This window comes from Callithrix jacchus, chromosome 8, assembly GCF_049354715.1.
Source record: "Callithrix jacchus isolate 240 chromosome 8, calJac240_pri, whole genome shotgun sequence".
NCBI lineage: Eukaryota > Metazoa > Chordata > Mammalia > Primates > Cebidae > Callithrix > Callithrix jacchus.
This window is the reverse complement of record NC_133509.1, coordinates 135373178-135400704: the sequence shown is the minus strand read 5'-3', so window position 1 is coordinate 135400704 and position 27527 is coordinate 135373178. Positions and strand designations below refer to the sequence as shown.

The 27527-nt window shown below is 45.2% G+C and overlaps 1 protein-coding gene across 4 annotated transcripts in view; it reads right to left on the bottom strand.

Annotated features, from left to right (window-relative positions):
- The window catches only part of WDR25 (WD repeat domain 25), a 152593-nt gene that overhangs the window by 30751 nt on the left and 94315 nt on the right, over window positions 1-27527 (bottom strand). For all 4 annotated transcript variants that reach the window (XM_035261490.3, XM_035261492.3, XM_035261489.3 and 1 more), the window contains one exon: window positions 13704-13834. In XM_035261490.3, coding sequence (XP_035117381.1) covers window positions 13704-13834 — 131 coding nt within the window. The remainder of the gene's footprint in view (window positions 1-13703; window positions 13835-27527) is intronic.

The following is a 27527-nucleotide window of genomic DNA, read 5'->3' as shown; positions in this document are numbered from 1 at the left end:
CTGAAATTCTGTGCAAAATACAAAAAGCAACTCCCTAAAGACTCAAAAAGGAAATGAGCATGTGGCTTGGGAGAGAGAGAAAAACTCAGAGAAGTGACTAGTACAGGGGTGGGAACCCGATTTCTTTTTTTTTTTCTTTTCTATTTTCTGATTTTCTCTAACAGCTTTGACCTGACAGGAGGACCCCAGTGGAGCAGCTCTGGCAGCTTCAAAGTATATGAAGCAAAAAAATCACAAAACTGAAGAGAAAAATACACAAATCCACCATTATACCCAGAGATGTCAACACTCCTCTCTCCGTAACCGAAAGAACAAATAGATTTTAAAAACAGCAAGATGTAAAAGGACACCATCTTCAACCAATTGACCAAACTGCCATTTATAGGACACACTGCCCAGCAACAGCAAAATGCACAGAGAAGAGGGAACATTCAACATAGCACACTATATTCTGGGCCATGAAGCTAACCTCAGCAAATTTAGAAGAGCTGAAATACAAAGTATGTTTGTGACCAGGATTAAACTGGAAATTAACGATAGGAAGAGATCTTCCAGCCTGATCAACATGGTGAAACCCCGTCTCTACTAAATACAAAAATTAGCTGGGTGTGCTTGCACACACCCGTAGTCCCCGTTATTCCAGAGGCTGAGGCATGAGAATTGCTGGAATCCAGGAGGCAGAGCTTGTAGTGAGCCAAAATCACAACCCTGCATTGCGGCCTAGGGGACAGAGAGAGACTCTATCAGAAAGAAAAGAAAAGAAGGGATGGAGAGAGGGAGGAAAAAGAAAAGAAAAAAGAAAAAGATAATCTGGCAAATCTCCACATGTTTCCACATGCTTGGAAATTAAACAATACACTTCTAGATAGCCCATATGTCAAAGAGAAAGTCTAAAGAAAATGAAAAAGTATTTGTAATTGGATTAAAATTAAAATACAGGCAGCATATTATAATTAAAATTTGTGGGATACAGATGAAGCAGTGCTGAGAGGAAAATGTGTAGCATTAAAATGTTTATATTAAAAAAGATCTCAAATCAGTGGCCTAACTTGCCTCCTTAAGAAATTAGAAAAAGAAAAGCAAATTAAATCCAAAGCAAGCAGACAGAAGAAAATAAAAATCAGAGCAGAAATTAAGGAAGTAGAGAAAAGGGGAGAAAGTCAGTATTTCTTTGAAATGATTAATAAGATTTTCTTAGTCACAATGACTAAGAAAAAAGACACAAATACCATTACCAGTAATGAAAGAGGAGACATCACTACAGGCTCTAAAAATATCAAAAGAAAAAGAGAATATTACAAATCAGTTTATGTACATTAAGTTTCACAACTTAGATGAAATGAACCAATTCTTTGAGGCATGCAGCTACCAAGTCTCACTCATGAAGAAATATACAATCTGAATAGTTCTATATCAAACCTCAAGGAGATCGAACAAGATACCACTTTGTACCCACTAGGATAGGTATAATACAAAAGACAAGTTAGAACAAGGGTTGGTGAGGATATGGGAAAGTCAGAACCCTCATACATTGGTGGTGGGAATATAAAACGGTGCAACCACTTTAGAAAACAGTCTGGCAGTTTCTCAAAAGGTTACACATACAGCTACCAACCATATGACTTTGCAATTCCACTTGTAGGAAGAACCAAGAGAAAGGAAAACATATGTCCACATAAAAATTTAAAAACAAATGTCCATAAATGGAAACAATGCAAATGTCCAGCGACTAGAAAATGGAGAAACAAAATGTGTATATCCATACAATGGAATATTATTTGGTCATAAAAAGAAGTGGAAGACTTCTTGTTGCTGGTCTGGCATGTAAGGAGCTTATAAATCAAAACAACAAGTAAAAAGCTGAACAAACTGTAAAGCTCTTTTTAGATCCATGAAAGAAGTGAGATCACAAGGCAAACTGCCGCCCTCAAAACTGGAGACACAGACAGGTGAATAGACAATCACAAGGTATTGGAGCAGAAATTTCCACAGGAACCAGGGCCAGGAAACAGAATTATAATTGACAAAGAGATTAAAAACTATGGAAGACCTGGTTATCAGAGACCCCCAAAATTTTGTGCATTTTATCTCCAGGAGCTACCAGGCTCTCACAGAGAAGACTGGAGAAAATCCCCTTATGTTTCCAGCAGAAGGAGAAAAGGAACTACTTTGAAATAGAACAGAGCATTCTGTTCTTTTTCTTTTTCTTTATTTATTTTGTAGAGTCAGGATCTTGCTGTTGCCCAGGCTGGTCTCTAACTCCTGGCCTCAAGCAATCCTCCTGCCTCAGCCAGCCTCCCAAAGAGCATTCTGCGGGTCTGTCCTGCAGAGAAATTGATTAGCCAGAGTCTAACTTTCTGGGTTTATCACAGCCTAGCTGACCTGGGGGAAGGGGAATACCTAACCCCACTGGCTCCAGCCTTCCACATGGGAGAAGGGAAATACCCAATTCCTGCCCCTCTAGCCTTCTATGTGGAGAAGAAAAACACCCGGCTCCAGCCCATTCTAGCTGTCTGTGCTATCTGAAGCGGGGGAGGAACTAAGAAGTACATGTGAGCTCACAGTGCAGAAGCACAGGCTCTAAAAGACTAACCTAGTCACAAGATGCTTCCCCATCCCCACTGACACTGTACTACATTACTAACGTCCTTTTCATAGCAGTTCCTTTTACCTAGCTCATCTTGTCTGGCTAGCAAGAGAGAATTATAAGGCATACTAAAAGGCAAAAGATATCGCTTGAAGAGAAAGCATCAGAGCCAGACTGAGCTATGGCAGTGATTATGGAATTATCAGACTGAAAATTTAAAACAACTGTGATCAACACACTAAGGGCTCTAATGGAAAAAGCGGACAACACAAAAGAACAGAAGGGCACTGTATACAGACAGATAGAAATTCTAAGAAAAGACCAAAAAGAGCTGCTTGCGATCAAAAACGCTGTAACAGAAATAAAGAACACTGCTGGGTGTGGTGATTCATGCCTATAATCCCAGCATTTGGGAGGCCAAGGTGGGACGATCCCTTGAGCCCAGGACTTTGAGGCTGCAGTGAGCTGTGATCACAGCATTGTGAGGCCCTGTCCCCCAGAATAAGAAATAAATACTTAAGAATGCTTTTTATGAGTTTAGCAGCATGGATACAGCTTGGGAAAGGATCTTTGAGCTTGAGGATATCTCAACAGAAACAGAGGTGGTGTCTCACGAAGGCACTCTTGCAGGTTTGCAGTCATCTATCTTCTCACTGTATCTTCACACGGTGGAGAGATTCATCTCTCTAGTGTCTCTTCTTACAGGGACAGTATTACCAGTCTTATGAGCTCCCCCTTCATGTCCTGATTACCACCCAACACTCTACCTCCTAACATCATCACATTAGGGCCTCGACATAGGAATTTTGGAGAGGATACAAACATCCAGTCTGTTGTACATCTCATTAAACATTTGTCCAAACCTATAGGATGTACAACATCAAAAGTGAACCCTAACATAAACTATGGACTCTGAGTGACAACGATGTGTCACTGTGGTTCACCATCCGTAACACGTGGACCACTCTAATGCAGAATGATTACGGGAAGGCTGTGCATAAGCACAGGCAGAGGGTAAATGGAAATCTCTATCCCTTCTGCTAAATTTTTCCTGTGAACATAAAAGTCCTCTAAAAAATAAAGTCTAATTAGAAAAACATAAAATAAAAGAATGAAGTCCTGATATAGGCTACAATATGAATGAATCTTGAAAACATTATGTTAAATGAAAGAAGTCAGTCAGTCACAAAAGACCATTTATATAAAATGTCCATAATGGACAAATCTATAGAGACAGAGTAGATTCGAGGTTGCCAGAGACTAGGGGACTGGGGGGCTAGAGTGGCTGCTAAAAAACATGGCTTTTTTGAGGGTGATGAAAATGTTCTAAACTGACTGCTGTGGCTGCAGAACTCTGCAAACATACTAAGAACTGAATGAATGAGTGAGTTGTACAATACAGAATAAAGCTGTTACCAAAAAACATTTAATGAGTATTTACTTTAGGCCCAGTACAGTGGCTCACACTTGTAATCCCAGCACTTTGGGCTGAGGCAGGAGGATCGCTTGAGGCCAGTTCAAGACCAGCCTGCACAACATAGCGAGAACTCTTCTCTACAGATAATTTAAAAATTAGCCAGGCATGGTGGCAGGCCCCTGTAGTCCCAGCTATTAGAGAAGCTGAGGCTAGAAGATCCCTTGAGCCCAGGAGTTTGAGGCAGTAGTGAGATATGATCATGCCACTGCATTCCAGCCTGTGTGACAGAATGAGACCATGTCTCTGAAAACCATTTTAGTTACTTGAAAATATATTAAGACAAAAAAATAACTAAGGCATCAAACCCATGATTTTTTGGATGCTACTAGTTATGGCAAGGCTAAAATAAGTTTTCAAGTAAAATAATTATAAATCAATAGCAAAAGAATGAAAATTTTAAAAACCTTAAGGAGAAGCATGTTCAGTGCAGCAGAGTTTATTGTAGTGGCAACATGTATCATGGAAGATTTGTAAATCAGAATTATAGAAACATCATATTTATAGAATCAGTACAGGTACAAAGAACCTGCTTTCTATCTTCTGAAATTCCCTGCTGCATTTTTAAGGGCAAAAGTTATCAAATGAGGTGGGTGTTAATGAAAGTCTTGAAACATTGCCCTCTTGAGTGCCATGGCTTCCCATTGTCATCCACAGAGCTTGCTGGCAGCTCATGTGTGGGTTTTAAACAGGGGTATTCTTACCCAGTCCCAATGAAAGTGGTGCAGAGTAAGGCTGAAGAGGAGGACTGGGTTGCAGGGCAGGTCTCTGAGGTTCCCGATGCTGGGGACCAACAGCCCACTTCCGCCTAAGACTTATAAACAACCCAGGAGATGCACAGGGACTCCCCAGCCAATTGTGAAGGCATCCAGTGAAGCTGATGGATGCACTAAACATTGAAAGAAATAGATGTTCTCAGCAGTCCCTTCTATAGCTTTAAGACATGGACTGTCTAACTGGATTTTGTTGCCTCATGCCCTGGAACAACAATGCCTGGTTTCTGGTGGGGGTTCAGAAAATGATTGTGACATGGATAAATGAAATGCATCCTCTTCCTACAATAGGGAGAAGCAGAAATTAAAGGAAGACCTGGCTTCAGATCTGGTCCCCTCAATGGCTGCCCACCCTGCAACGAGAGCTGAACTTTTCAGAATTAGTTTCCTTGCCAATACTGGGGGGAGGGAGCCAGGAAGGCTGCTTTCACAGATACGTTGGGTTCCATTTTCAGGCCTAAAGTTACAGGGCTGTGGTCCCTCAGAACGAAACCCACCACTCTCCCATCCAGGGCCAGGTCCTGACACCAGGCACAGAGATGCACGTGGCAGTGCTCAGTGAAAATGTGAATGCCAGGGCTGTCTATGCAGGCTTCCCCAAGAACAAAACACATAACCCTCACTGACCAATCTTTAGTCATGCGTTGCTTGACAACAGGGATACAGTCTGGGAAATGCATCATGAGGTAATTTTGTCATTTTGTGAACATCATGCGCTTACACAAACCTGAATGGCATAGCCTACGTACACCTAGGCTATTGGTCTAGCCTACGGCTCCTAGGCTACACGCTACACATCTGGGTGGGAGGCAACTGTACTGAACACTGCAGGTGATCACTAGGTGAATTTCTCAGTTTTATTATAATCTTACAGGACCACTGTCTTATATGTGGTCTGACACTGACTGAAACGTCATTATGTGGTACATGGTTGTATGTTCATTTAAGACTAAAGCTGAATTCACACTGAACAAGAGAAACTATAGGGTTTGAGCATCAGACCACCCCAGTTCATGGTCTTACCCCACTACCAACTAGCCATGTGCTCGTGGTGTATAACTGAGCCCCTCCAAGCCTTAGGGCCCTGAGAGAGAAGGGGGATGACGGCAGCACCCAGTCCACCTCCCAGGATGGCCACAAGGAAATAAGCCCCTGCGTACACAGCCTGCATGGCATGATGCCCGCAGGAGGCACACTGTCATCAGCACTGGCTGCTGAAAGGGACCCTCGAGATCATCAGGCACTCCACCATGCCCCCACTTGATGGATGAGGAAACGGGAGCCAGGAAAGACAAGGAACAGCCTCGGCCCCCTGCCTTTGCCTCCATTAGGCTCCTACTCTCATCTGCATACAAAGTTTAGCTTGTGGCAGAGCTTAGTCAGTACTGTGGAAAGTACAAAAAGTCCAAATAAAAAGCCTTTTTAATATAAAACGGATGAAAGAGACAAATGGAGAATAATCAAAATCTCATTAGGGCAAATAAGTGACCTGCCTACGATGCCACAAAACCGATGGCACTTTCAACCAAGTAGGCGGAGCTGTCTCTCGGATGGCCACCATCACAGGAGTGCAAATCTCAAAACTGTTCTCACCCACTGGGGCAGAATTCTCACTAGGTACCCACACCATGGACCCCAACTCTGGCTACATATTAGAATCACCTGCAGAGTTTTCAAAAACCTCAATGCCTAGGCCACCACAGGCAGGAACACTTTCTAATGCTCCCTTGGTAGCTATGGCCCGTGCCCTAGACCAGTCAGGCCAGGTCTGCCCAGCCACCATCTGCTGCTTTACCAGCTCCTATCACTACTATCCTGCGATTACTCTCACCCAAGGAAGGATGCTCACAGGAGGGGAAGGAGATAAGCCAATTTATGACAGTGGCCCAGCCTCCATTCAACTGGCTGGGCTAATCAGTTGTGATTTTAAGAATCTGTCTTGATTAAAGCTATAAGTCAGCTAGGCATGGTGGCTCACGCCTGTAATCCCAGCACTCTGGGAGGCCGAGGCAGGCGGATCACCTGATGTCAGGAGTTGAAGACCAGCCTGACCAACATGGAGAAACCCTGTCTATAAAAATACAAAAAACTAGCTGGGCATGGTGGTGCATGTCTGTAATCTGAACCACTCAGGAGACTGAGGCAGGAGAATCACTTGAACCTGGGAGGTGAAGGTTGTGGTGAGCCAAGATGGTGCCATTGCACTCCAGCCTGGGCAAACAAGAGCGAAACTTCATCTCAAAAAAAAAAAAAAAACTATAAGTCATTCATGTGACAGTTTGTGCCCTTCCTGCCTCCCCTCCCTCCCTACTATGTGCTTGGCACTATGCTGGATTCTGGGAATACCACGGTAAATGAGGCACAACTCTTTCCCTGAGGGAGTCTACATGCTACCAGAACACTATAGTACACCAGTGATGGGCTGGGATTGTAGGAAGCTGAGCTGAGGACCCACACAGGACCAAGGGTGAGTCACGCACTACCCAGTCACCTGCACGTTAGGACACGTGGCTACGGAGGGCATGGGACAAAGCTACAGAAGGAGGTCAAGAAACCAAGTCAAGATCTGGAAATCAAGATGTCCCTTTATAAGCTTAAAAATAATAATAAAAGTAGAAAGATGTGGAACAAGCATGAAATATTGATGATTAGTGTCAACATGACGCCAGGGTGTGCTGGAGAAAGTGAGCTAACCTGTCAGAGCTGGTTTTATCATGAGATCCCAGAGCGAGCGGGGAATCAGAGTTTTAGAGGTACAGCACGGCCCTGGAGGAGCAGAGTTGGGAGACCTGAACGTTAACTGCAACTCTTTCTCGGCGCAGAGTAGGAGCTAGACAGCAAAAGAACCACTCCACCCCCAGCCTGCCCAATGTCACCCTGCACACAGAAAGAGAGGAACTGGGGCAGAGTCCAGGCTCCCAGCTCTGGGAGCCATGCGTCCTACATTTTCCAGGGCTGCTCCAATTTTCAGCATTCAATCTTGCCTTAACTGAGAGGTAATCTGCTGAGGTTGGGGTTCCATAATGCAGTCCTGCAAAAAAGATGATTCACTAAATTTGCAATGTGAGTTTTAATCCTCTGTATGAGCTTTCTTAACAAATCTCATTCATGTTACAAAAGGAGAAGTTCTTTTTATTACCTACCCTAACTTTGGGTTCAAAATACACAGTCATCTTAAAGTGAACTTGAAGGTGACTCCCTTGGAACATTTCACACACCCTGCTAGAAGGCCCAGTATGGCTGAGTCCATGTCTTAGGCTTCTCCTGAAACTCTACAGCTTCTATTCTGTGCTGGGCACAGAGCCACAGCACTGCAAGGCTGGACATGCAGGAGACTCATAACTCTGTTATCCACCAAACACCAGGAAGCAGAGGAGCTCAGTCTTAGCAGAGAACAACAGCGCATGGATGACCACACTATATCTCATGTGACACAGGGTCTCCCAAGTCCTCCTACCTCTGCCCACACTTCTGGAATGACTCACTATGGCTGAATTCCAGCTAGCCTTCATATCCCATTTGTCAGAGGGACCACACCCTCTATGTAGATCCCAGGGTGGCCACTGTCCCTGAGGTTGTGGGCAGGTGGGTGCTCCTACAGGCCTCTACTGCAAAGAGAGTGGCAGCCGACTCCATCAGCTTACTCCAGGTTACCCTGAACACCTGCTCTGCTCTGGGCCCTACCAGGGATGCCAGGCAGAGAGATGCCAGGGATGCCAGGCACAGAGATGCCAGGCTCCCACACCAGGTGGCTGTAAAGAAACACCTGTGGATAAAAGCACTCAAAGGCAAGTAAGAGTCAACCGTGATCATGTCCCTGAGATAGGTCATAGATGGTGCAGGCTAATTGAGGATAAGGTTCATATGAGAGAAGCAAGGGACTTCTAAGTTCAGAGGCCCTCTGGGCCCTGGCTTCTCAAAATGTGGTCCACATACTATTCCCTGCTTCATCTCCTGGGAGCTTGTTAGAAATGCAGGGTCTCATCCCCACCCAGACCTGCTGAAACAGTATCTGCATCCTAACAAGAGTCTAGGTTCTCTCCTACACCTCTGAGTTTGAGAAACCTGACTTTGGAGGTGTGTTTGGACTGCCACTTTACGATACCAATTAAAAAGTCATGGACCAGAGAGGCTTTTGCTTAAGGAATGTGCCTGAAATCACCCAGCCAAGTGAGTAACAGAGGAAGGACATGAGCCCAGGTCTCCTGCAGCTCAGGCCAATGGCACTAGAGGCTCAGGGGGCTCCTGGAGATATTGACCATCACAATACTGTAAAGGTCAGACCACAAGCGTCTTGGGTTCCAGACCACACCCGTGTTCAAGCAGACTGCTGGGAGGAAGAGGGGTCAGAGGATGCTGCAGCAGCAGCAGGAAGCCAGCTTTGAGTAAGAACACACAGCTGGCTTGTGCAGAACACATCCTGCTGACCTCTGGAGATGAAGTCAGACGCTCTGTGTGACGAGATGTGCTACAAACATCAAATCCAAGGTGGAGAGATCAGTCAACATTAGCCAAGAAGAAAAGACAGGGAGCCAAACAGCCCATTTGCGGTAATGAATTGAGCTGGACTAGAGAAGTCCGGAATCCTGACACTTGTCATTTGGCTACATTTAAGGAATCATAAAGACTCATGACTGGAAAGTAACTAGAAAGTTAGATGTTCCAACTACTCACCATGCCCTAAGATCCCAGAGAGAGGTTGTCTGGCCTCACTCGCCTCAGTTCTGTCAGCAGAAACCTACTCCTTACCTTCATAATGTAGGCCTGCTTTGACCCAGAAATTTTCATTCTGAGAGTCAGGATTAAGGAAATAAATCCCAAGTGTGTAAAAAGCTACATGCACAAAGATGTTTCTTACAGTGGAATGTGTAATAAAGTAAGTAACGAACTTAATAGTTTGTTTAGAGATTATAACAAGAGAAACAACTTATACACCCTTGACTAAAGGAACAGTTCCCACCTGGAAAACACATTCTCTGAGCACCTGTTTTCTGCAACGAACACAGAATAGGGTAAGACACTCACCTTGTCAGCCAGCTCGGGAGGATTAGTCCTGACAATCAATAGGGTGACAGATGTCAGAACCACATCTCTCTATACCAAGGTCAGCCAGATCTTAAATATCTTTGGTTTTGTGGGCTGTGTGGCCTCTGTTGCAATGGCTCCACTCTGCTACTGTAGTATAAAAGCAGCCAAAGATGATATATAAATGAATGAGCGTGGCTGTGTTCCAATAAACTTTTATTTACAAAAACAGGCAGTTAGCTGGACTAGCCTCGGGCTATAGTTTACTGAATGCTGATCTCTATCCTCACATCTATTCATTTTAAATGGCAAAAATATTTTGAACTATCCTACACGTCTAACACAAGGAAATGATTTAATATGTTAAAGCATTCATCTGATTCACTTCATCCATAGATACTTACTGAGTGTCTGCCTATGCCAGACACTGCTCTGAGTCCTGGGAAGAAGTGAGGCAGTGAGTGAGGAACACTGTGAATCAAAGGAATATGCCTGAAACCTTACGAGAGTCTGCACTAATAGCGAATATCCTTCTAATGCTACATGAAAAGAAAAATACAAAATTGGGTATAAAAATAAGACCAAATAGTGCTTTTATATTTTTTTTAAAAACACACAAGAGGAAAAAAAAACAGAAAGAAGACTAACAAATTGTTGCTAATGTTTAACTTTGGCTGTTTGGACCAGCCCTCCTCTCTTTACCTGAATTTTCCAATGTCATTATTTGATTACGTATTGCTTTTACAACAAAACATTCCCTCCCCTCTGTATTTAAAAGGGAAGGCTTGTCTTGGTTTAAGCTAAGGTCTTTGTCCCTCCTACTTCCACCTGTGGTTCCCACCGCGGACCCTGAAGGCAGCTGGAAAAAAGCCAGTCTGCTCACTTCTGGATGTTCACACACACGCCCAAGCTGAGCCTAAGAGTTCAGCACCTGGGACAGCGCCACAGGAGCCCACAGGGATGACAAGTAGGCAGCAGCAGGCGGGAGCCCCTGGAGGGCAGGGGCTGTGCCTCCTCCCTGGTCCTCCTGCTGAGTCCATTTGAGACACGTGGGCAACACCTGTCAAAGCAGGAAAGAGTGTTGTCCCCTGAGCCCAACTGATGCAAATGGAACGAGCCCGGTGACCCAGCGGGGGAGGATTGTTGGTAGAAAGGAAGTAAAAACAAATACTGCACAGATCCCTTAGCCACATTACTATCTTGGGAGAGACTCGCAAACATGCCAACACCAGTCACAGCAACATCTGCTCCTAATTGCTTCTCCCCCAGCATTTTCAGAGCTCGTCAGCTGGCATCTGCCCTAGGAAAATATTCAGTATTTTTAACAAACGCTTAAATCAGATGGCATCCTTGGTGAGCAATTTCTTACGTGTTTGGTCTTTGAGGCTAAAAACAGTGAATGCACCCATAAGGGACGTGGTTGTCAGGAGGGGCTGGGTGCTCAGGAGGTCCCACTTCAAACGGTATGACTAAGAGTTTCCAGTTCACAAGGCACGTTCAAATGTTTTCTTTCACTTGTCATGTATTTATATCCTAAATATAAAGTGTTTTGGCAGGTTTTTTTTTAATGCCACTGTGTCCACTTCTTTATGGGTAATTTCCTCTCTTTTCCAAATATTTGTATAAGAAAGTTCCTTTGTAAAAGAAAAATGTGTGATTTTTTTTTTTTAAAGACTACATTTATCTATGCTCTCACTTTGAGTACTTTAAGCAAGGTCTCATATATGGACAAAACTTCCCATTCTTTGTCAAAAAAAAAAAAAGTCCCTGCATTTAGGCTCAAAAAAAACAGCAGCCCCTTCTGCCCATCAGGAAAGGGTCTTCCTGTGCCAGCCAGTCTGAAGCAGGAAGGCAAATCTGGAATCTAGGCCTTGGGGGCTCTGTGTCACCCTCCTCCCTCTAGAACACATGGACAGCCTCTACTCAGAACAGACCTGCTTGGACGCTGCACCTGTCTAGGAACAAGGCAGGAGATGTCCACAAACCTCCCATGGCTCCCCACTGTTAAGACCAAGACACACAGCATTGAAAGACTCTCTGCTCAGGTCACCTTGCTGTGTGGAGCCCATGCCCAGCCAAGTCCCCACAGACATCCTGTGTTCCCACCTCCTATATCTGCACTCTCTGCATGACTGCCTTCCTCCATCATTCACTCATTCAGTTAATCATGATTCACACAGTGCCTACTATGTGCCAGGAACTGTTCTAGAAGCTCGATGTCAGCAGCAAACAAAAATCCCTGCCCTCAAAGAGCTTACATTCTAGAGAAGGGAAACAGGTAAACAAATGAACACATAAAATCCATAATATGTCAAATGACAGTAAATGCAATGGAGAAAAATGAGATAGCATAGGGGACTAGTGAATGCTAGTGGGTTGCAGTCAGGGGGCACCTCACTGGAGAGGTAACATGTGATCAGAGCCCTGTGACAGGGGGCAGCAAGCCTCTGCATAGGAAACAGGCAGAAGAGCCTTCCAGGCAGAGGGAGCAGCAATTGCAAAGGCCCTGAGGCAGGAATGTGCTGGTATGTTCAGGGAAGGCAAGGAGCCTAGTGGGACTGGCACTGATGAGAAATGCTGGCCTGCCCCCAGGCCAGAGGATCATTTAGGTCTTGTGGACCATCAGAGACATTGGCTTTCTTTTACTATAAGATCAGAGGATTCCAACAAGAGGAGTGACATGTCTGAGTCACACTGTAACAGACCAATCTAGCTGCTGTGTTGAGAACAGCCTGCAAGGGGCAAGGGGGAAGGTGAGAGATCAGATGGGAAACTCCTGCAACTATCCCAGTGAGAGACAACAGCAGAGCTACAACAGCTGACGTGGGGAAGTGTCCAAGTTTTAGAGAATTTGCTAATGGTGGGTATGGGGATATGATGCGAAGAACAGAGACAGGGCTGATTCTGATGTTTTTGGCCTGAACAACTAGGATAGAGCTGCCATGTAGTAAGTAGTGATGGTAAAAGGCACAGCAGGTTGCAGTAAAGGATGAGGATGGAAATCACAACCAGCCTTTCAACCCCAGAAACAGTGACTCCTCCAAGAAGCCTTCCCACAGCAAGCTAAAAGGACTCACCCCCTCCCTTACTCTCTCTCCCAAGCATGTATGCATGTATACGGGTACACGCACATCCCAATTCTCTGTACCAGAGTCATCTGTATCCACACATGATTCCCTTGCATAACCCAGCAGCTGTATCCACACATTATTCCCTTGAGTAGCCCAGCAGATTCATTTTATTTTTTTATTATTATTTTTTATTATTATTATTTTTGAGACAGAGTTTCACTCTTGTTACCCAGGCTGGAGTGCAATGGCTCAATCTTGGCTCACGGCAACCTCCACCTCCTGGGTTCAGGCAATTCTCTTGCCTCAGCCTCCTGAGTAGCTAGGATTACAGGCAGGCACCACCATGCCCAGCTAATTTTTTGTATTTTTTAGTAGAGACGGGGTTTCACCATGTTGACCGGGATGGTCTTGATCTCCTGACCTCGTGATCCACCCGCCTCAGCCTCCCAAAGTGCTGGAATTACAGGCATGAGCCACCACGCCCGGCCTGCAGATTCATTTTATATCATCTGGAAGCATTTGTGCACAGTAGGTATTCAACAAATATTTTTAGTAATATGCTGCACAAAATTACACCTATGATATTTTAAGTCTGACAACTCAAGAACATTCTTTCAAAACATCTAAAACTTATGCTTAGCACTGATTAAATATTAAGTGGCAATTATTCCACCTCAAGCGTCCTATATATAGATGCTGACCTGCCCCCAGTTATTCAAATTGTTGAAGCAAGCTCTCCTGTGGAAAGGCCAAGTTAGGAAAATGGCTGTTACCTTGCTGGTCCTTATATCCCAAGCTTTCATTTCAGAGCTGAAGCCTCCACATAAAAAAATGTTGTGGTCTTTTGGATGGAATTTCAAGGTAGTGATTCTAAAGTCACTTCGACCACTAAATAGCTGGGTTCCTACAACATAAAAAGAGAAGAGAGAATTAGAAAGTACTTAAAGGGTCATGAAACAAATATCTTAAAACTAAGATGCCATCTGGTATGGGGGTCCATAGCAAACACAGCTCCCCTGGGCCCGATGTGGCCTCATGGAAACTTTCTGGCAATATGACAGTGGTGGCAGCAAGATTTGCCCTTATTCTCTGACTCTCTGGCCAGCCCACCCTTGACTAGCTGAATATCCCCTCCTCCTGGGCTGAGCTTAGACGGGTGGGTCTGTGAGTGCCACCTTTCACATGTGCTGTAAACATGACATGCATTAGCTCATATAAACCACACAACGACCCTATGCCCACCTTACAGCCAAAAATGAGGCCCAGGAAGGTCATGTAACATTTCCAAGGCTGCACAGTTAATACAATAGATTATTTATGAAAGAGTATAAAAACCAAAAACAGGATTGCTCCAAGGTGATACCTTTCAGGATCAGCCACCTTATAATAATGGATGAATGGTTTGCTATGGAGCATGGCAGGTGGGGTGGCCTGAGACACTGGGTGATAAATGAGAGTGGCCATCGTGGTGGCCCAAGCAAAGATTGGACATAGTGGTATGGACCATCAGGAGGTCTCCCTGGCTCTACAGGACACAAGGCAGTCCTTGTCCTTTATAAATACATCATAAACTGTTGTCAAGCATTTATGTGCATTATGGTAAGTGTGTGTGTGTGTGTGTGTGTGTGCTCGCATATATATATATATATATATATACACACACATATACATAAATACCCACACATACAATGTGAAAAATGTCTTTTTTATCACTATGATCTTTTAGAGGTAAGCTATATAAACTTCAAACACATCAATCATTTGGAGCAGGTTAAAGCTGGTCCTCCTTCCACTACCCAGTACAGCTCCCATGTCCCAGGGCACTGGCTGTCATTCCTGTCTGTCCACACCTCATCCATCTGAAACTGCATCAAGAAGGCAGACCAGCCTTGGGGGGTGTTCTCGTTCTTGCCATGGGAGTCTCTGAGTGCTGGCCCTGTGCACGTCCCCCACAGGCAGGGCTTACACACCAGGCACAGCACCTCCTGCACGCCACCCAGCCAGAAACGTAGAGGAGGCTTCCCTCAGAGGTGCCACAAGTACTCCCACAGTGCAGGAGAAAGAACCTTGACTGGCTTGTACATACAGAAACTCCCCCACTGGACTGAGCAGTGGGCTACTTAGGGACACGGGAAACTGGTGGCGAAGAAAACCATAAAGACACTGAGGTCTCAAGCATCACTTCCACTCGCAGGAACCCAGGGAACAGCACTTGCTCATTCAATTCAGAAAGCACAAAAGGTTGCCCTGCTTTGTGTTCTGTGACCCCACACATTAGTGAAGGGCTCTACCAGCTCACCAGGTGGGGAAATGAAAGTAATCAATCAGTACTCACGACAGTCACAGCGGGAGGCTTTCAACAGACCCAATCTGTCTAGATTCATGGTCTCCAAGTTATTATTGTTTGACAGTATACCCCATCCATGAAAAACGTAAGGCACATATCACCAATATATAGACATTTAAGTCGTATAATGTGCTTCTGTACCAACACGTTATGAACATTTTAAAATGCCAAAAATAGAACACTTTAAAGGATGATACAAGGATAAGTCAATATTTTAAAATATATTTTAATACACTCTTATTAAGAGGATCAACGAACCTCTCTGAAATCATATGAGTTATATAATACTATTTTTAGTGAGAGCAACAGAATTGAATATGCTTCCATTTTTCTTAATGTAGGGAACTGTTTAGAACTCGGTTATCTGAATGTAGCCTGGCTGCAGGTAGCTTGGTTGGTCCACTGAACCCTATCAAAGCTGACAGAGTTTCTTTCACGCACAGATGCATGGACCTAGATACGAGAGAGTCACCATTGGCCACGTGGAAGACATTCTCCACTTCTTTTTTTTTTTTTTTTTTTTTTTCCATAATTGAGATTTTGTTGGTTGAGGATCAGTGCAGACATTTCAATTTGTACACAATTCTTAACATATGTAACAAAAATCTAAAAAGCCATGTATTGTAATTCTTTTTTAAAGTTATTCCAGTGACTTTCCCACGTAAAATTTGGAAGCAAATTTTCATTAAGAGGCTATCAAGTACCTGTATCTTCACATGTTGATAAGCTGTTACATACGTCTCACAAATTCACAACTGAATAGCAGGTACACTACATAGTCAAATGTTTAATCAGCCCAGTAACAAAGTTATCAGGAAAACAGGACGACCGCAACCACAGATGTTCCCGGGTGCACACAGTTCTGACAGGGAGAGCCGCGATCAAGGCATGGCTTTCTTTAGGAAACAGTTCTACTAAAAATCAACATGAAAAGAGAAGTAATTTTAAAATGTCAAAGACATTAAATGCAGGACTGACTCCGTATCGCCATTTCATATGCTTTGTATCATAGGATATAAAAACTAACCCTCCATCTATGGAATGTTAAGCTGACACCCGAGACAGTCAAAGCCTCCCATAATTCAATATCCCACACTATTTTCTGGTTGTACCAAAAAATAAACAACCAGAAAATGATTTCACCTCTTAAAAAAAAAAGCATTTACACTTAAAAAATGGGATGAGGTGGGATTCCCTCCTTCTTAAAAATATTTCCAGAGGTACTAAAAAACTTGCATTTACAAAATAGTTGATAAAAAATATTCCTCTGGATTGTACAAGAAAGGAGACAGGAACCACTGCTAAGACATGGTATATGGGATTCATCAGACTTGGCTTCTTTCTCTCCTGCTGCATCAGAGGCTTGAGCTCCTCAGTTTTCATTTCCCCGTTTTCTGCAGGAAACTGTTCTTTAGTTTCTGGGTTAGCCACTTCGGCCTGTTTTCCCTTTGCTCCCCTCTTCCCTTTTGTTTGCACGTTTTAGTCTGAAGATGTATCCTTTGCTGCCGCCATTTTCCGGCTGCACTTCCACTTCTGCAGGAGCAGGTTTAGCTGACAACCACACCAATCTCCTCTTGGGCATCCTGGTGGTGGGGAAGGGTGCGTGCCGGGTGCCTGCGGCACCAAGAGCCTTCACGAGGCTGGGCTGCCTGGACATTTTCCACTTCTAGCCACCACTGATGCGAAAGACTTTGTGAACATTTTGCTGGTAAAGCTCCATTTCCCCTAATATCAAATAATAGCTCCTGCCACTAATCAGAAGGTTAATTATTGCATTACCATATTTTTAGCAACCCTGCTCAAAATCCACTGAAATTTTCATTTAACGGATTTTAAAACAGATTAGAAAAACACTGTCCCCAGGTTAAGGGTGAAGATATTTGAGATTTTAATAGGTGACACATCATTTTTGGCAACAAAAATCACGTAACAATGGAAACAATTAAAAACTTCTGTTTTCAAAATGTTCTCTCCATAGTACAACTTTTTTAGAAAGCAGTTACTCTTTCATCCTTTGTTCAAGCATTACATTTGCCATGATGGATAATAAAGTGTGTTGATTTTTTTTTCTAATATCTTCCAGGGGCCTACAACTGGCAGTTACTTATCAACAGAGAAAATTTTGGAAATACTTGACTTTTTGTAAATACAGAGTCTATACCTCTTTGAGCTCCACAACCCCCTTAACTATTTTGCTACAAGATTCACTGCAGATGGCACAAAAGATTTTCATGGTTACCCTGTGTCATCACAATGTTGCCAAGAGCTGGCTGCTTTAGGCCATATAACCTGTATGGAGAACGGACTATAAACAACATCCTAACTGTCCAGCCCAAGGGGAGTAGTGAAAATGTGGTTTTCTGCCTGATGGGATGCTGAAAAGCCACTGAAAACTGGAATCACAAAGAGCGATCCGCAGCACGATGGACGATGCTTGATTCCCGTTCTTTAATTACAAGAGTATTAAATGGGAATTGATACACAGCAATCCCAGCCTTTTTGGCACCAAGGATGGGTTTTGTAGAAGACAATTTTTCCATGAACTAGCGGTTGGGATGGGGGTGCTTTCAGGATGAAACTGTTCTACCTCAGATCAGCAGCGGTTAGTTAGATTCTCATAAGAAGAGCGCAACCTAGATCCCTCGCAAGCGCAGTTCACAGTAGGGTTCCATTCCTATGAGGACCTGACGCTGCTGCTGATCTGACAGGAGATGGAGCTCAGATGGTAACGTTCACTCTCCCACCGTTCACCTCCTGCTGTGCGGCCAGGTTCCTAATAGGCTATGGACAGGTACCAGTCTGTGGTCCAGGGGTTGGGGACCTCTATTGATATGGACGAAGACTGGGAAGAGATTCACTAAAATGAAATGAGTTGTTCTAGAGGTAGTAAGATAACTTTTTAAATTATGCTAATATGTTTGTTGTAATACTGTTTTTCTAATAAATAAAGATTTTTTTAAGTCATCAAGGAAATGAGCAGACTTATGAGATGATGGTCTTTCTGCTATGTCCCTCTCATTAGATCAACAGACAACACTCTCAAGTAAACCAACAACCTGCTTCTTGGCGAACTGATCTAATTGGAAATCTGGTACTCCTCCTTCCCCCAAAAAACATACTCTTCTTTTCCTTTCCTGAGATGCACCTGCAACTCAAGGTGGTACATAAAGCCTTCTACATAGAGCATGGCAAACCATACCTTTTAAGCTACAGTTGGGGATCAGAAGCCAACCATGACAGGCACAGTTAGCAAGTCCCCCTGCTCAGGAAGCACAGGCAGAGGGCTGCCCCCTAGGTCCCCATGTGGCTATGCCAGAGACTCAGAGCAGCAATGCGGCAGCACAGAGACCCCAGGACACTCACTTCAGCGAAGTGGCTGGAGACTGAGGGCAGGGACCACCATCACATCCCCTAGACAGAAAAGGCAGGCATGGATGCCACTGGAGCCCCCACACCACTGAGAAGCCCCAGGACTGCCAGGGTCTTTCTCCCCACAGGGACAACTATGCTTATTGCTGAGAACATTCAGTTCAGGCTTCTTGCTCACTTGGAATTCATTGCCAATCCTTAAATCCAAAACGAACACAAAGTCTATCTGCCTGGAGAAGAGTTTCCCTTGTTTTTTGGACCATAGCATATAACCATATGCTTCATTTCAGAAATGACAGTGAATTATCCATATGTTTTTTCAAAAGTGCAGTGATACAGTCTTGCCAACAATGGGAAAGATGGATGAGAGAAGACGTGAAAGCTGAATTTCTAAAAGATGATAATTGAACTTTTTCTGCTAAAAAAAAACAAAACTGAATGTTATTTTTCCTCAACCCCCTAAAGAAACTGAAAATCTGTCTTTTAAGTATTTCCACTTAGAAGATAAGCTGTAGTTTATACATTTTTCCTATTTTTACTTATACTAACTAGGCCTTTACTGTTTTTCTTTGTTAAAAGGGTTCAAAACTACAAGATTTAAAAATTTTTTAATACGTTTCTGGATACCTAGTAAAAAACACTAAGTTAAAAATCCTGCTAAGTAAGAAGTTCTCAAATAAGACTTTGTTTCAGAAATCAGAACCATAGCCATCGTTATCTGGCACAATGTTGGAAGCAGAAGATGGTACAGCTGAGGAGTTCCAAGCTACGCAGACCCAGATCCCACCCCAGCTCTGTCGCTTCCAGTGGGGAGGCCCTGGGCAGGACCCTGCATTGCTATGTCTCACACTCTTACAAATATAAGGTCGTCAAGACGGCTAAACGTAATGAGGTACATGAAGCCTTCCACAGAGCATGGCAAGTGGCAATCAACAAAAGGGAGCTATTATAGTTTGCAAAATTAAATGGCGCATTATTGAATTCATCCTCGGTTCAATCACAAACTAAAACCAAGGGATACAGGTTTGTAAATAGCAAGAACCTCCAGAGATCAATGATTTTTGAGCTTTTGTCATAAGGCTTTGAGAATACAACGCCTTGGGCTGCCCTTTACATTTGTTAAAAAGATGTGGGTAAAGTCTAGAAAATATTCATCGGTGAAATATATTGAACATGAACACCAGCCATGCTGGAGGTGAAGGTCTTAACTTGTCAGATGGGCTCTTCCTCTCTACCTTTTCATAAATCAAGGAGCTTGTTTGTCATATCCTCTCCTGGGCAATGCTACTCTCAGCATAATGGTTAGCTGTTATATAACATTTAACCTTGAGACCATCTTGCTTACCTGTTTGATATGGAAAATTGTGTTTATTCACTGTATGCGTATTATAGAAAACTGAGTTTTAAAATACTTAATCCACTGGCACTGACTTTATTGATCTCATTATAACAAGCTCAACCAGTATAAAAACTTTTTGGGTCTTCTTGGAGCTAGGAAAAATCACTTCTTTTCTCCTTGAATCAACAGTAATACAAATTAAAAAATCATTAAAGCAAAAACATGTTTAAAACACAATGCAGAAATTCCATTTGTTCTACTGACTCTATGACCAGTGCTTCCACCTCCATTTGACAGTGATGAGGCCCCTGGGAACTCTGGAGCGGCGGCTCCTCCAAGCTGCCCCTCTTCCTTTCTCAGGTGGACACATCAAGCTCCCCAAGGTGACCACACATGTGGCCAGGGCAGCACCACCTGTCCACTGTAACATCTATGCTTGGGACCCTATTATTGTGAGGGCCCTCCTCCTCCATTCAGCATGTCTGGCTCCCAGCCTAGTTCCTGTCACATAATAGGTATTTGATCCAGGTCACATGAAACCCACGTATGGGTCTCCAGGAAAGAAAAGACAAGCTCCTGTGCCCCTCTCCAGGGAGCTCAGAGGCAGCCCTGGCAAAGCAGTTCACAGTCAAGGAGAGGGGACGACATTTATCAGGAGCCTATTACCTCCAGGCCTGTCTGGAGTTTGCAGGCATCACACCGCACCCTGGGTGGTAGGTGTAATTAACCCATCTCTCACAGCCGAGGAAATGGAAGCTCAGTGAGGTGAGAGACACCCAGAGCCACATGAGTCAGCCACGCTGAGATGGAGACTGGCCCCGTCTAATCTCAGGGCCAACTCTCTGCACCCCACACCTTGCATCCCTGCCAGTTATTCGTGACCTTTCCTTCTCCTTAGTGCTTTGTTCACATCCACAGACTGACGAACATGCAGGAAAAATGTTGACAAGGGAAAGCTTATGCTGTTGGCTTGTGGTAATTGAGCTTGTGTTCCCAGGCAGTAGGTATATGACTCATTTCACCAAAATCAATATCGTTATACTCATCCTCTGGGAAGTATTCAGCCAGCTGTAAATTTAACCATCCTGACTCAAAGTTAACGAGAAAAGCAGCTTACTAACTTTCAAATCAAAGTCTATGCCTCAGAAACAGGGGTCATCTTGGCAATCCGGGCAAAGGCCTGGGAAGGGTCTGGCCTGAGAGCCTGCTGAGCCTGCATCTGAACATTCCCCATCAGCTGTGGCCCTGCATCAGCCAGCAATCCCCTCCAGCCCTGGTATCCTCATCTGTAGACTCGGGACCACAAAAGGCGGTTGTGAGAGTCGGAAATCATGTATGCAGGAGAGCTAAGCCCCACACAAATGACAGGCCCCAGTAAACGGTAGCTGCAGTATTGCAATAGTAGTAGTAACAGAAGAAACAGTAGTAGTTGCCATTTTAAAAAATGTGTCTTTTAATAACACACTTAGATCTGCTCTTTCCTTCCCATTCTTTTTTGTTTCATTTTTAAATTAATTTTTAATTGATAAATGATAATTATATATATATATTCTGGGGATACAATGTGATGCTTTGATCTGTATATACATTGTAGAATAATCTAGCTAATTAACATATCTATAACCTCACTAATTTTTTTTTTTTTTGGAAAGGATGTTAAAAGTCTATTCTTTTAGCAGTTATGAAATACACATTATTAACAGTGGTGACATGCAGTACAATAGGTCACTAAAACTTACTCCTTCAGTCAGTCTAACTGAAACTTTACACCCTTTCATCAACAGCTCCACTCTCCCTATCCACCCCTACCCCAAGTCCCTGGTAACACTTGTCTACTCAATGCTTTTACGAGATCCACTTTTCTAGATTCCACATGTAACTGAGATCATGCAGCATTTGTCTTTCTGTGCCTTCGCTTATCCCACTTAGTGTAATGTCCTCCAGGTTCACCTATGTTGTCAAAAATGACAGAAGATTATTGTTTTCTAAGACTAAGGAGTATTCCATTGTGAATATTCACCACATTTTCTTTATCCACTCATCCGCTGATGGACACTGATGGACACGCTGAGGTGCTTTCCATAGCTTGGCTGCTGTGCACATGGGGTGCAGAGACCCTCCCACACACCAATTTCAATTCCTTTGTGGGCCTGCAGGATCACATGGTAACTCTACTTTTAGTTTTTTGAAGAACCTCCATACTATTTTCCAAAATAGCTGTACTCATTTCCAAGGTACAAGGATTCCCTTTCTCCACATCCTCACCAACACTTGCTATCATTTGTCTTTTTGAAAATAGCCACTCCAACAGGTTTGAGGTGATATTGTGGTTTTAATTTGCATTTCCCCAATGATTACAGATGTCAAGCATTTTTGCATATGCCAAATTGCATTCGGCCATTCACAGCCCTTCTTTTTTTTTTTTTGAGATGGAGTTTTGCTCTTGTTACCCAGGCTGGAGGGCAATGGCACCATCTCGGCTCACTGCAACCTCCGCCTCCTGGGTTCAGGCAATTCTCCTGCCTCCGCCTCCTGAGTAGCTGGGATTACAGGCACGCGCCACCATGCCCAGCTAATTTTTTGTATTTTTAGTAGAGACGGGGTTTCACCATGTTGACCAGGATGGTCTCGATCTGTTGACCTCGTGATCCGCCCGCCTCGGCCTCCCAAAGTGCTGGGATTACAGGTGTGAGCCGCCGCGCCCAGCCTCACAGCCCTTCTTTTGAGAAAAGTCTGTTCAGATCTTTCGCCCGTTTTAAAAATCAGGTTATTTGGCTTCTAGCTGTTGAGTTGTTTAAGTTCCTCGCGTTATTTTCAACATTAGCCCCTTATCAGATGTATGATTTGCAAATGTTCTCTCCCAATCCACGGGCTGCCTCTTTGCTCTGTTAACTGTTTCCTCTGCTGTGCAGAAGCTTTTTAGTTTGATGCAATTCTGTTTGCCTGTATTTGCTTTTGTTGCCTGTGCTTTAAGTCTTATCCAAAAAATCATTGCCCAGACCAATGTCAGCCACTGCTTTTAATTCTCTGGACAAGACTGAATGTTCCACAATTTAAAAAATAATAATAAGAGTTCTCAATTTGCAAACAAGGTATTCCCCAGTGGTTTACTAGTAAGTTGGTTTTCTGAAACTCAGAACTCACCATTCCAACAGCAAACATGACATAACCATATTTAGGCTCCAGAGTCAGTCAACAACGGCAGCCTTACCTAACAAGGGCACCAGACTGTGACGCAGCTGCAGCCAAACACACACGTCAAACATCACCACTGTGCAGTCACCGTCATGAACAGAAAACAATAATTTGGATTAGAAGCCATCTTTTCTTTGTCTAGAGGGCTGGCATGAGCTTAATCAGATGAGGACACTGAGCTGTGTTTGCAGAGATGTGAAGGATCTCTAGGCACTTTCCCAAGTGGCAGTTAAGGGCATGGTGATATAATGAAGTTTAATAACATTTGATTTAATGTCCATAACTAGGATCAGCTTCTCACTCGAAAGATGTAAGGAAAGTGGAAGAGAAAACAAGATCCAGACAGAGGAGAAGCACTTTCAGAGTGAGAGAGGAAGGACATTTGTGGGAACAGAGACCGGCCTTGGAAAACAGACTCACTCATAAGTGGGTGAGAAAGGGGTGCCAGAGAAGGAATGTTCAGAAAGGTTAGGGGAAAGTAGGGTCATAGACGACGAGGGAAACAGAGCTCAGAAGGAGGAGAAGGCTGCAGGCCCTGCCTGTGTGGTGGGAGAAAGGTAGGCAGGTGGCTGCTCACTGGACAAGGAGGCACTTGAATGGTGGCCACGGGGGAACCCTCATCAGCTCAGACCTCACTAGGCTGTGGAGCTTCTCTGAGCCTTCACTTCTGGATCAGTGGCAAAAATCCCTAGGACTCAAGGAGCATGTACATATAAGTATCAGATGCTTTGTAAATGTGCCCACCAGCTTCCTTCTACTTCCTTCGGGTCTGTGGACACCTGAGGGATGCCTAATCAAGTCTTCCTGAGCTATGCTAGGGAAACTCCAGCCACAGTGCCAGAAAGCTGAAGACAGGAGAAGCCCAGGCCCCTCTACAGCACATCTTCCAAGGACCAGCAGGACCCAGTATCACCTCAAAGGTTTAATACAACAAGAATCTCCTTCTGTGGCCCCTTCTCCAAAGCCCAGGAACTCCTGGGACTCTTTGCCATGGTTTTCATTTGGATACTTCTCACCCTTCCCATGCCAAGTGGTCTAAAGTCAGCAGGGCTAGCATTTCTCCCACTGGAGTGTGGCTGTCCATCATTGGAGAGGCCTCTTTCCCTCAGTGGGCCACTTAATTGAAGGGATCAGTCACCATCAGTCTGGGGCACTCCTTCTTCCCAAAGGCCCAACGTTATCCTCTGCAGGTGGTGAGCTGCTGCCCAGCAGGCTCCCCAGGTGTCAGGTTGAGCAAACTGTTCACAGCAGGGAAACAGACGTGGGGAGGGCATGCCACACCATGCCTCAACAGCAGAAGCTCTACTAGTCACAGGCCAGCACTGGACCCCAGCTCTGTCACCTCTGGCTGGACAGCCTCAAAAAAGTCACTGACCACTCTAAGCCTCAGTTTCTGGGTGCATGAAATAGGGACAAAAACACTCCTCTCACAGGCTTGTGGGGAGACTTAACATGTCACATAAGCAGAGTCTACCATCCACGTACTCATTTCAGCTCCGCACAGGCCAGGCAGTGTGCTGCAAACCAGGGCCACACAACCCCAGGCCTGGCCCACAGTAAGGGCTCAGATAACCTGTCATTCTGTTTCTCCTGCAGCATTTCTCTTATGGAAGCCCAGCCATAGTATGAAAACAAGGGAGGGACCAGAAGACACCTCTTGGAAAGCAAGGAGAAATGGTCACTTATGAGCCCAGTCGCAGAGGGCTGCTTACTTCCACACGCCGTGACTCCCGCCAGAAGACACTGGGACACCCAGGGCAGGAGGAGCCAGCCAGGGGCTGGGGAAACAGAGCTGCAGGCAGTGGGCATCTGAAGGAAGAGGGCCATAGGCCTCCCACAGCCATGAGTGCCTGGGTCTCTGGAGAGGGTCACGCCAGGCAGGCTGGGGGTCTCCACACCCACTTGAGAGCCATAATAAAGGCTACTAGGTGTTGTCCCATCACCAAGAGGAAGGGAAATGTGGAGGAGACACTGGGAGAACCCATGATGGCCCAAGGCTCCTTCCAGTCTGCCCTCAAGACCCACACACGGGACCAGGAGCACATCTTTAAGCCCAGTGAGGGGACCAGCAGGGGCTTCTGGATGATGATCAAAAAGTGGCCCCAAGTGGGGAAATGGCCCGGCAACAAGGGCCATCTGGACAACTCAGCAGAAACAAGGGCCTCACGGCCGGGGCAGAAGAGGAGAAGAGGAGGTCTTTGCTGAGGGCCTACTACGCGCCAGGCACCCTGCAAAGCACCCTAGCTGCGTGATCACAACCCCTCCCTTCCACAGCCCCAGCACCAGGCAGTGTGGTAGAAACAGATGAAGAGGCCTGGCTCAGGGAGCAGAAGAGCCAACATGTGCACCCTGTCCATGTGCCCTCTCGCACATTCTGTCTCCAGGATCTGGGAGGTAGGCCCAGGTGGCATGGCACAGATGGCTCAGATGAGCCGCCACACACCAAGAGGGCTGGCCCATGCCAGCAAGGAGGACAGGGTTCCCTGCTCAGCCAGGGCCCCAGGGCTCCAGGGAGAGGAATCTCCTTTGCAGCCAACAAAGGGAAAGGACAGAAGCCCTGCACGCCTCTACAGCTGCAGCTCCAGGGTCAGGCTAGGACACCTGCCTCAGGGCCTGGAGTCTGCAAGAATCACAAGATCGCTTAGAACTGAGTGAGCTCTCCAGGGGATTTTGAGGAGACCGACAGAGCCGGTGTGTGGGACAGCTGAATCATAAGACAGGCTACACTCAGGGCCTTGGTGGAGTCGGCCAGTGTTTCCTGAGGCCACCTCAGCCTAACATGCCAGAGACGTTTTGTTAGGAAGATTACAGACTGAAACAGGAGCACCAAAAATAATTAATCTGTGAGCAGGTTTTATTTAAGTGTTGATTCATGGTTATTCTATAAGCCAACAGCCTGTCAGAACTATAAATTAACGAGATAAAATGTTGCTGGCCTTCCATATTTCAGGCCAGATATTGACATTTTAGAATCCACAGATTTTTAACTGTATTGATTGAGGACACCAGGATAAATGGCCTTGGCGCCAAATTCCCATTAACGACAATGGGTACCAAGTGACTAATTCCCAAAGCGCTGCGGTGAGAACGCCCTGCACTGCCTTCTCCTGGCAGGGAGCTCTAATTAGATTGAAATGAAAAAGCCAAATCACCAAGGGCGGAAAAAGGCAGATCCAGTAAAAAGGGAGATCAGACTCAGCAAAGAGTAAGGACAAGTTAAGTCAAAGCAGGACAAAAGCCACAGGGGCTGCATGAGCCCAGCCCAATGGCTAAAGAGAGCACCCGCCAAAACCTGGGCTAGGGGTGGAGTGTGCAGAGATGAGGCAGGAGACAGGGGGGAGAGGGAAGTGGAAGCCCCCCACCAGCCCTGGCAGCCCCTGATGGGCTCCACCACCTAGGCAGGAGGACCTGGCAAGGACCAGCTCAGCTCATCCCACCCAAACAGGCACTGGGCAGCTGCTCCATGCCAGCCCTGGCCAGAGAATGGAGACACAAAGACCACCAGGACAGGTCACCCATCCTCATGGAGCTCCCAGGCTAGCCAAGGAGAGCAGGACAGGCCCTATCTGAGTGTGGAGAGCTTCCCTAAGGGTGAGGTCCAAACCCCTCAATCATTCTGTCCCAAGAGCCGACCACACTCTCCACTGTGGCCTTAGCACCAAGTCCTACACGCAGTGGGTGCACAGTAAGTAACTGCAGAGTAAATGAAACTGGGCCTTCAGCAGATGAACCCAGTGGTGAGCACCATTCCTAGCAGAGGAATGGAGTGAAGGAGTCCTCAATCACCTCCCCCATTGGAAGGTAATGCCCTGGGGGCAGCGCCATGCTTTTCTTTACCCACCCAACACACCATAGCTATATGGGCATGTTGGGCCTTGGGGCCAGACAAGCTGTTCTCCAAATGCAGTCCTATCACCAACTGGCAGGCAAGGCATTCTACCTCCCGCTCCCCCAACTCTCCAACACAGGCGCAGCGGGAGCTACCAGGGAGGCCTACCCAAAGCATGGACGATTCTTGCCTGCACCAAACTCAGCAAAGGCCTCGAGTTGCCACCTGCTATGGCGGTCCCCAACTCATTAAGCAGGAGGACCCTCTTTGAATGTCTAAAACTTTCAGAACCCCCCATCAAGACACACCCACTCCCACCCACCCACACAGCTGCATGCATTTGTTTCACATCTTTGATTGAGAGAATAATGACTAAGGCCACTATGAACCCATCGATGCCATCAAATGAACTTGATTTGAGTAACCCGACGGTGTGAGTGAGCTCAGTTTCTGCTCTGTGAGCAGTGCTTTCATTTGGACACTTCTCATGTGCTCATGTGATCCACAGGCTGGGGGTT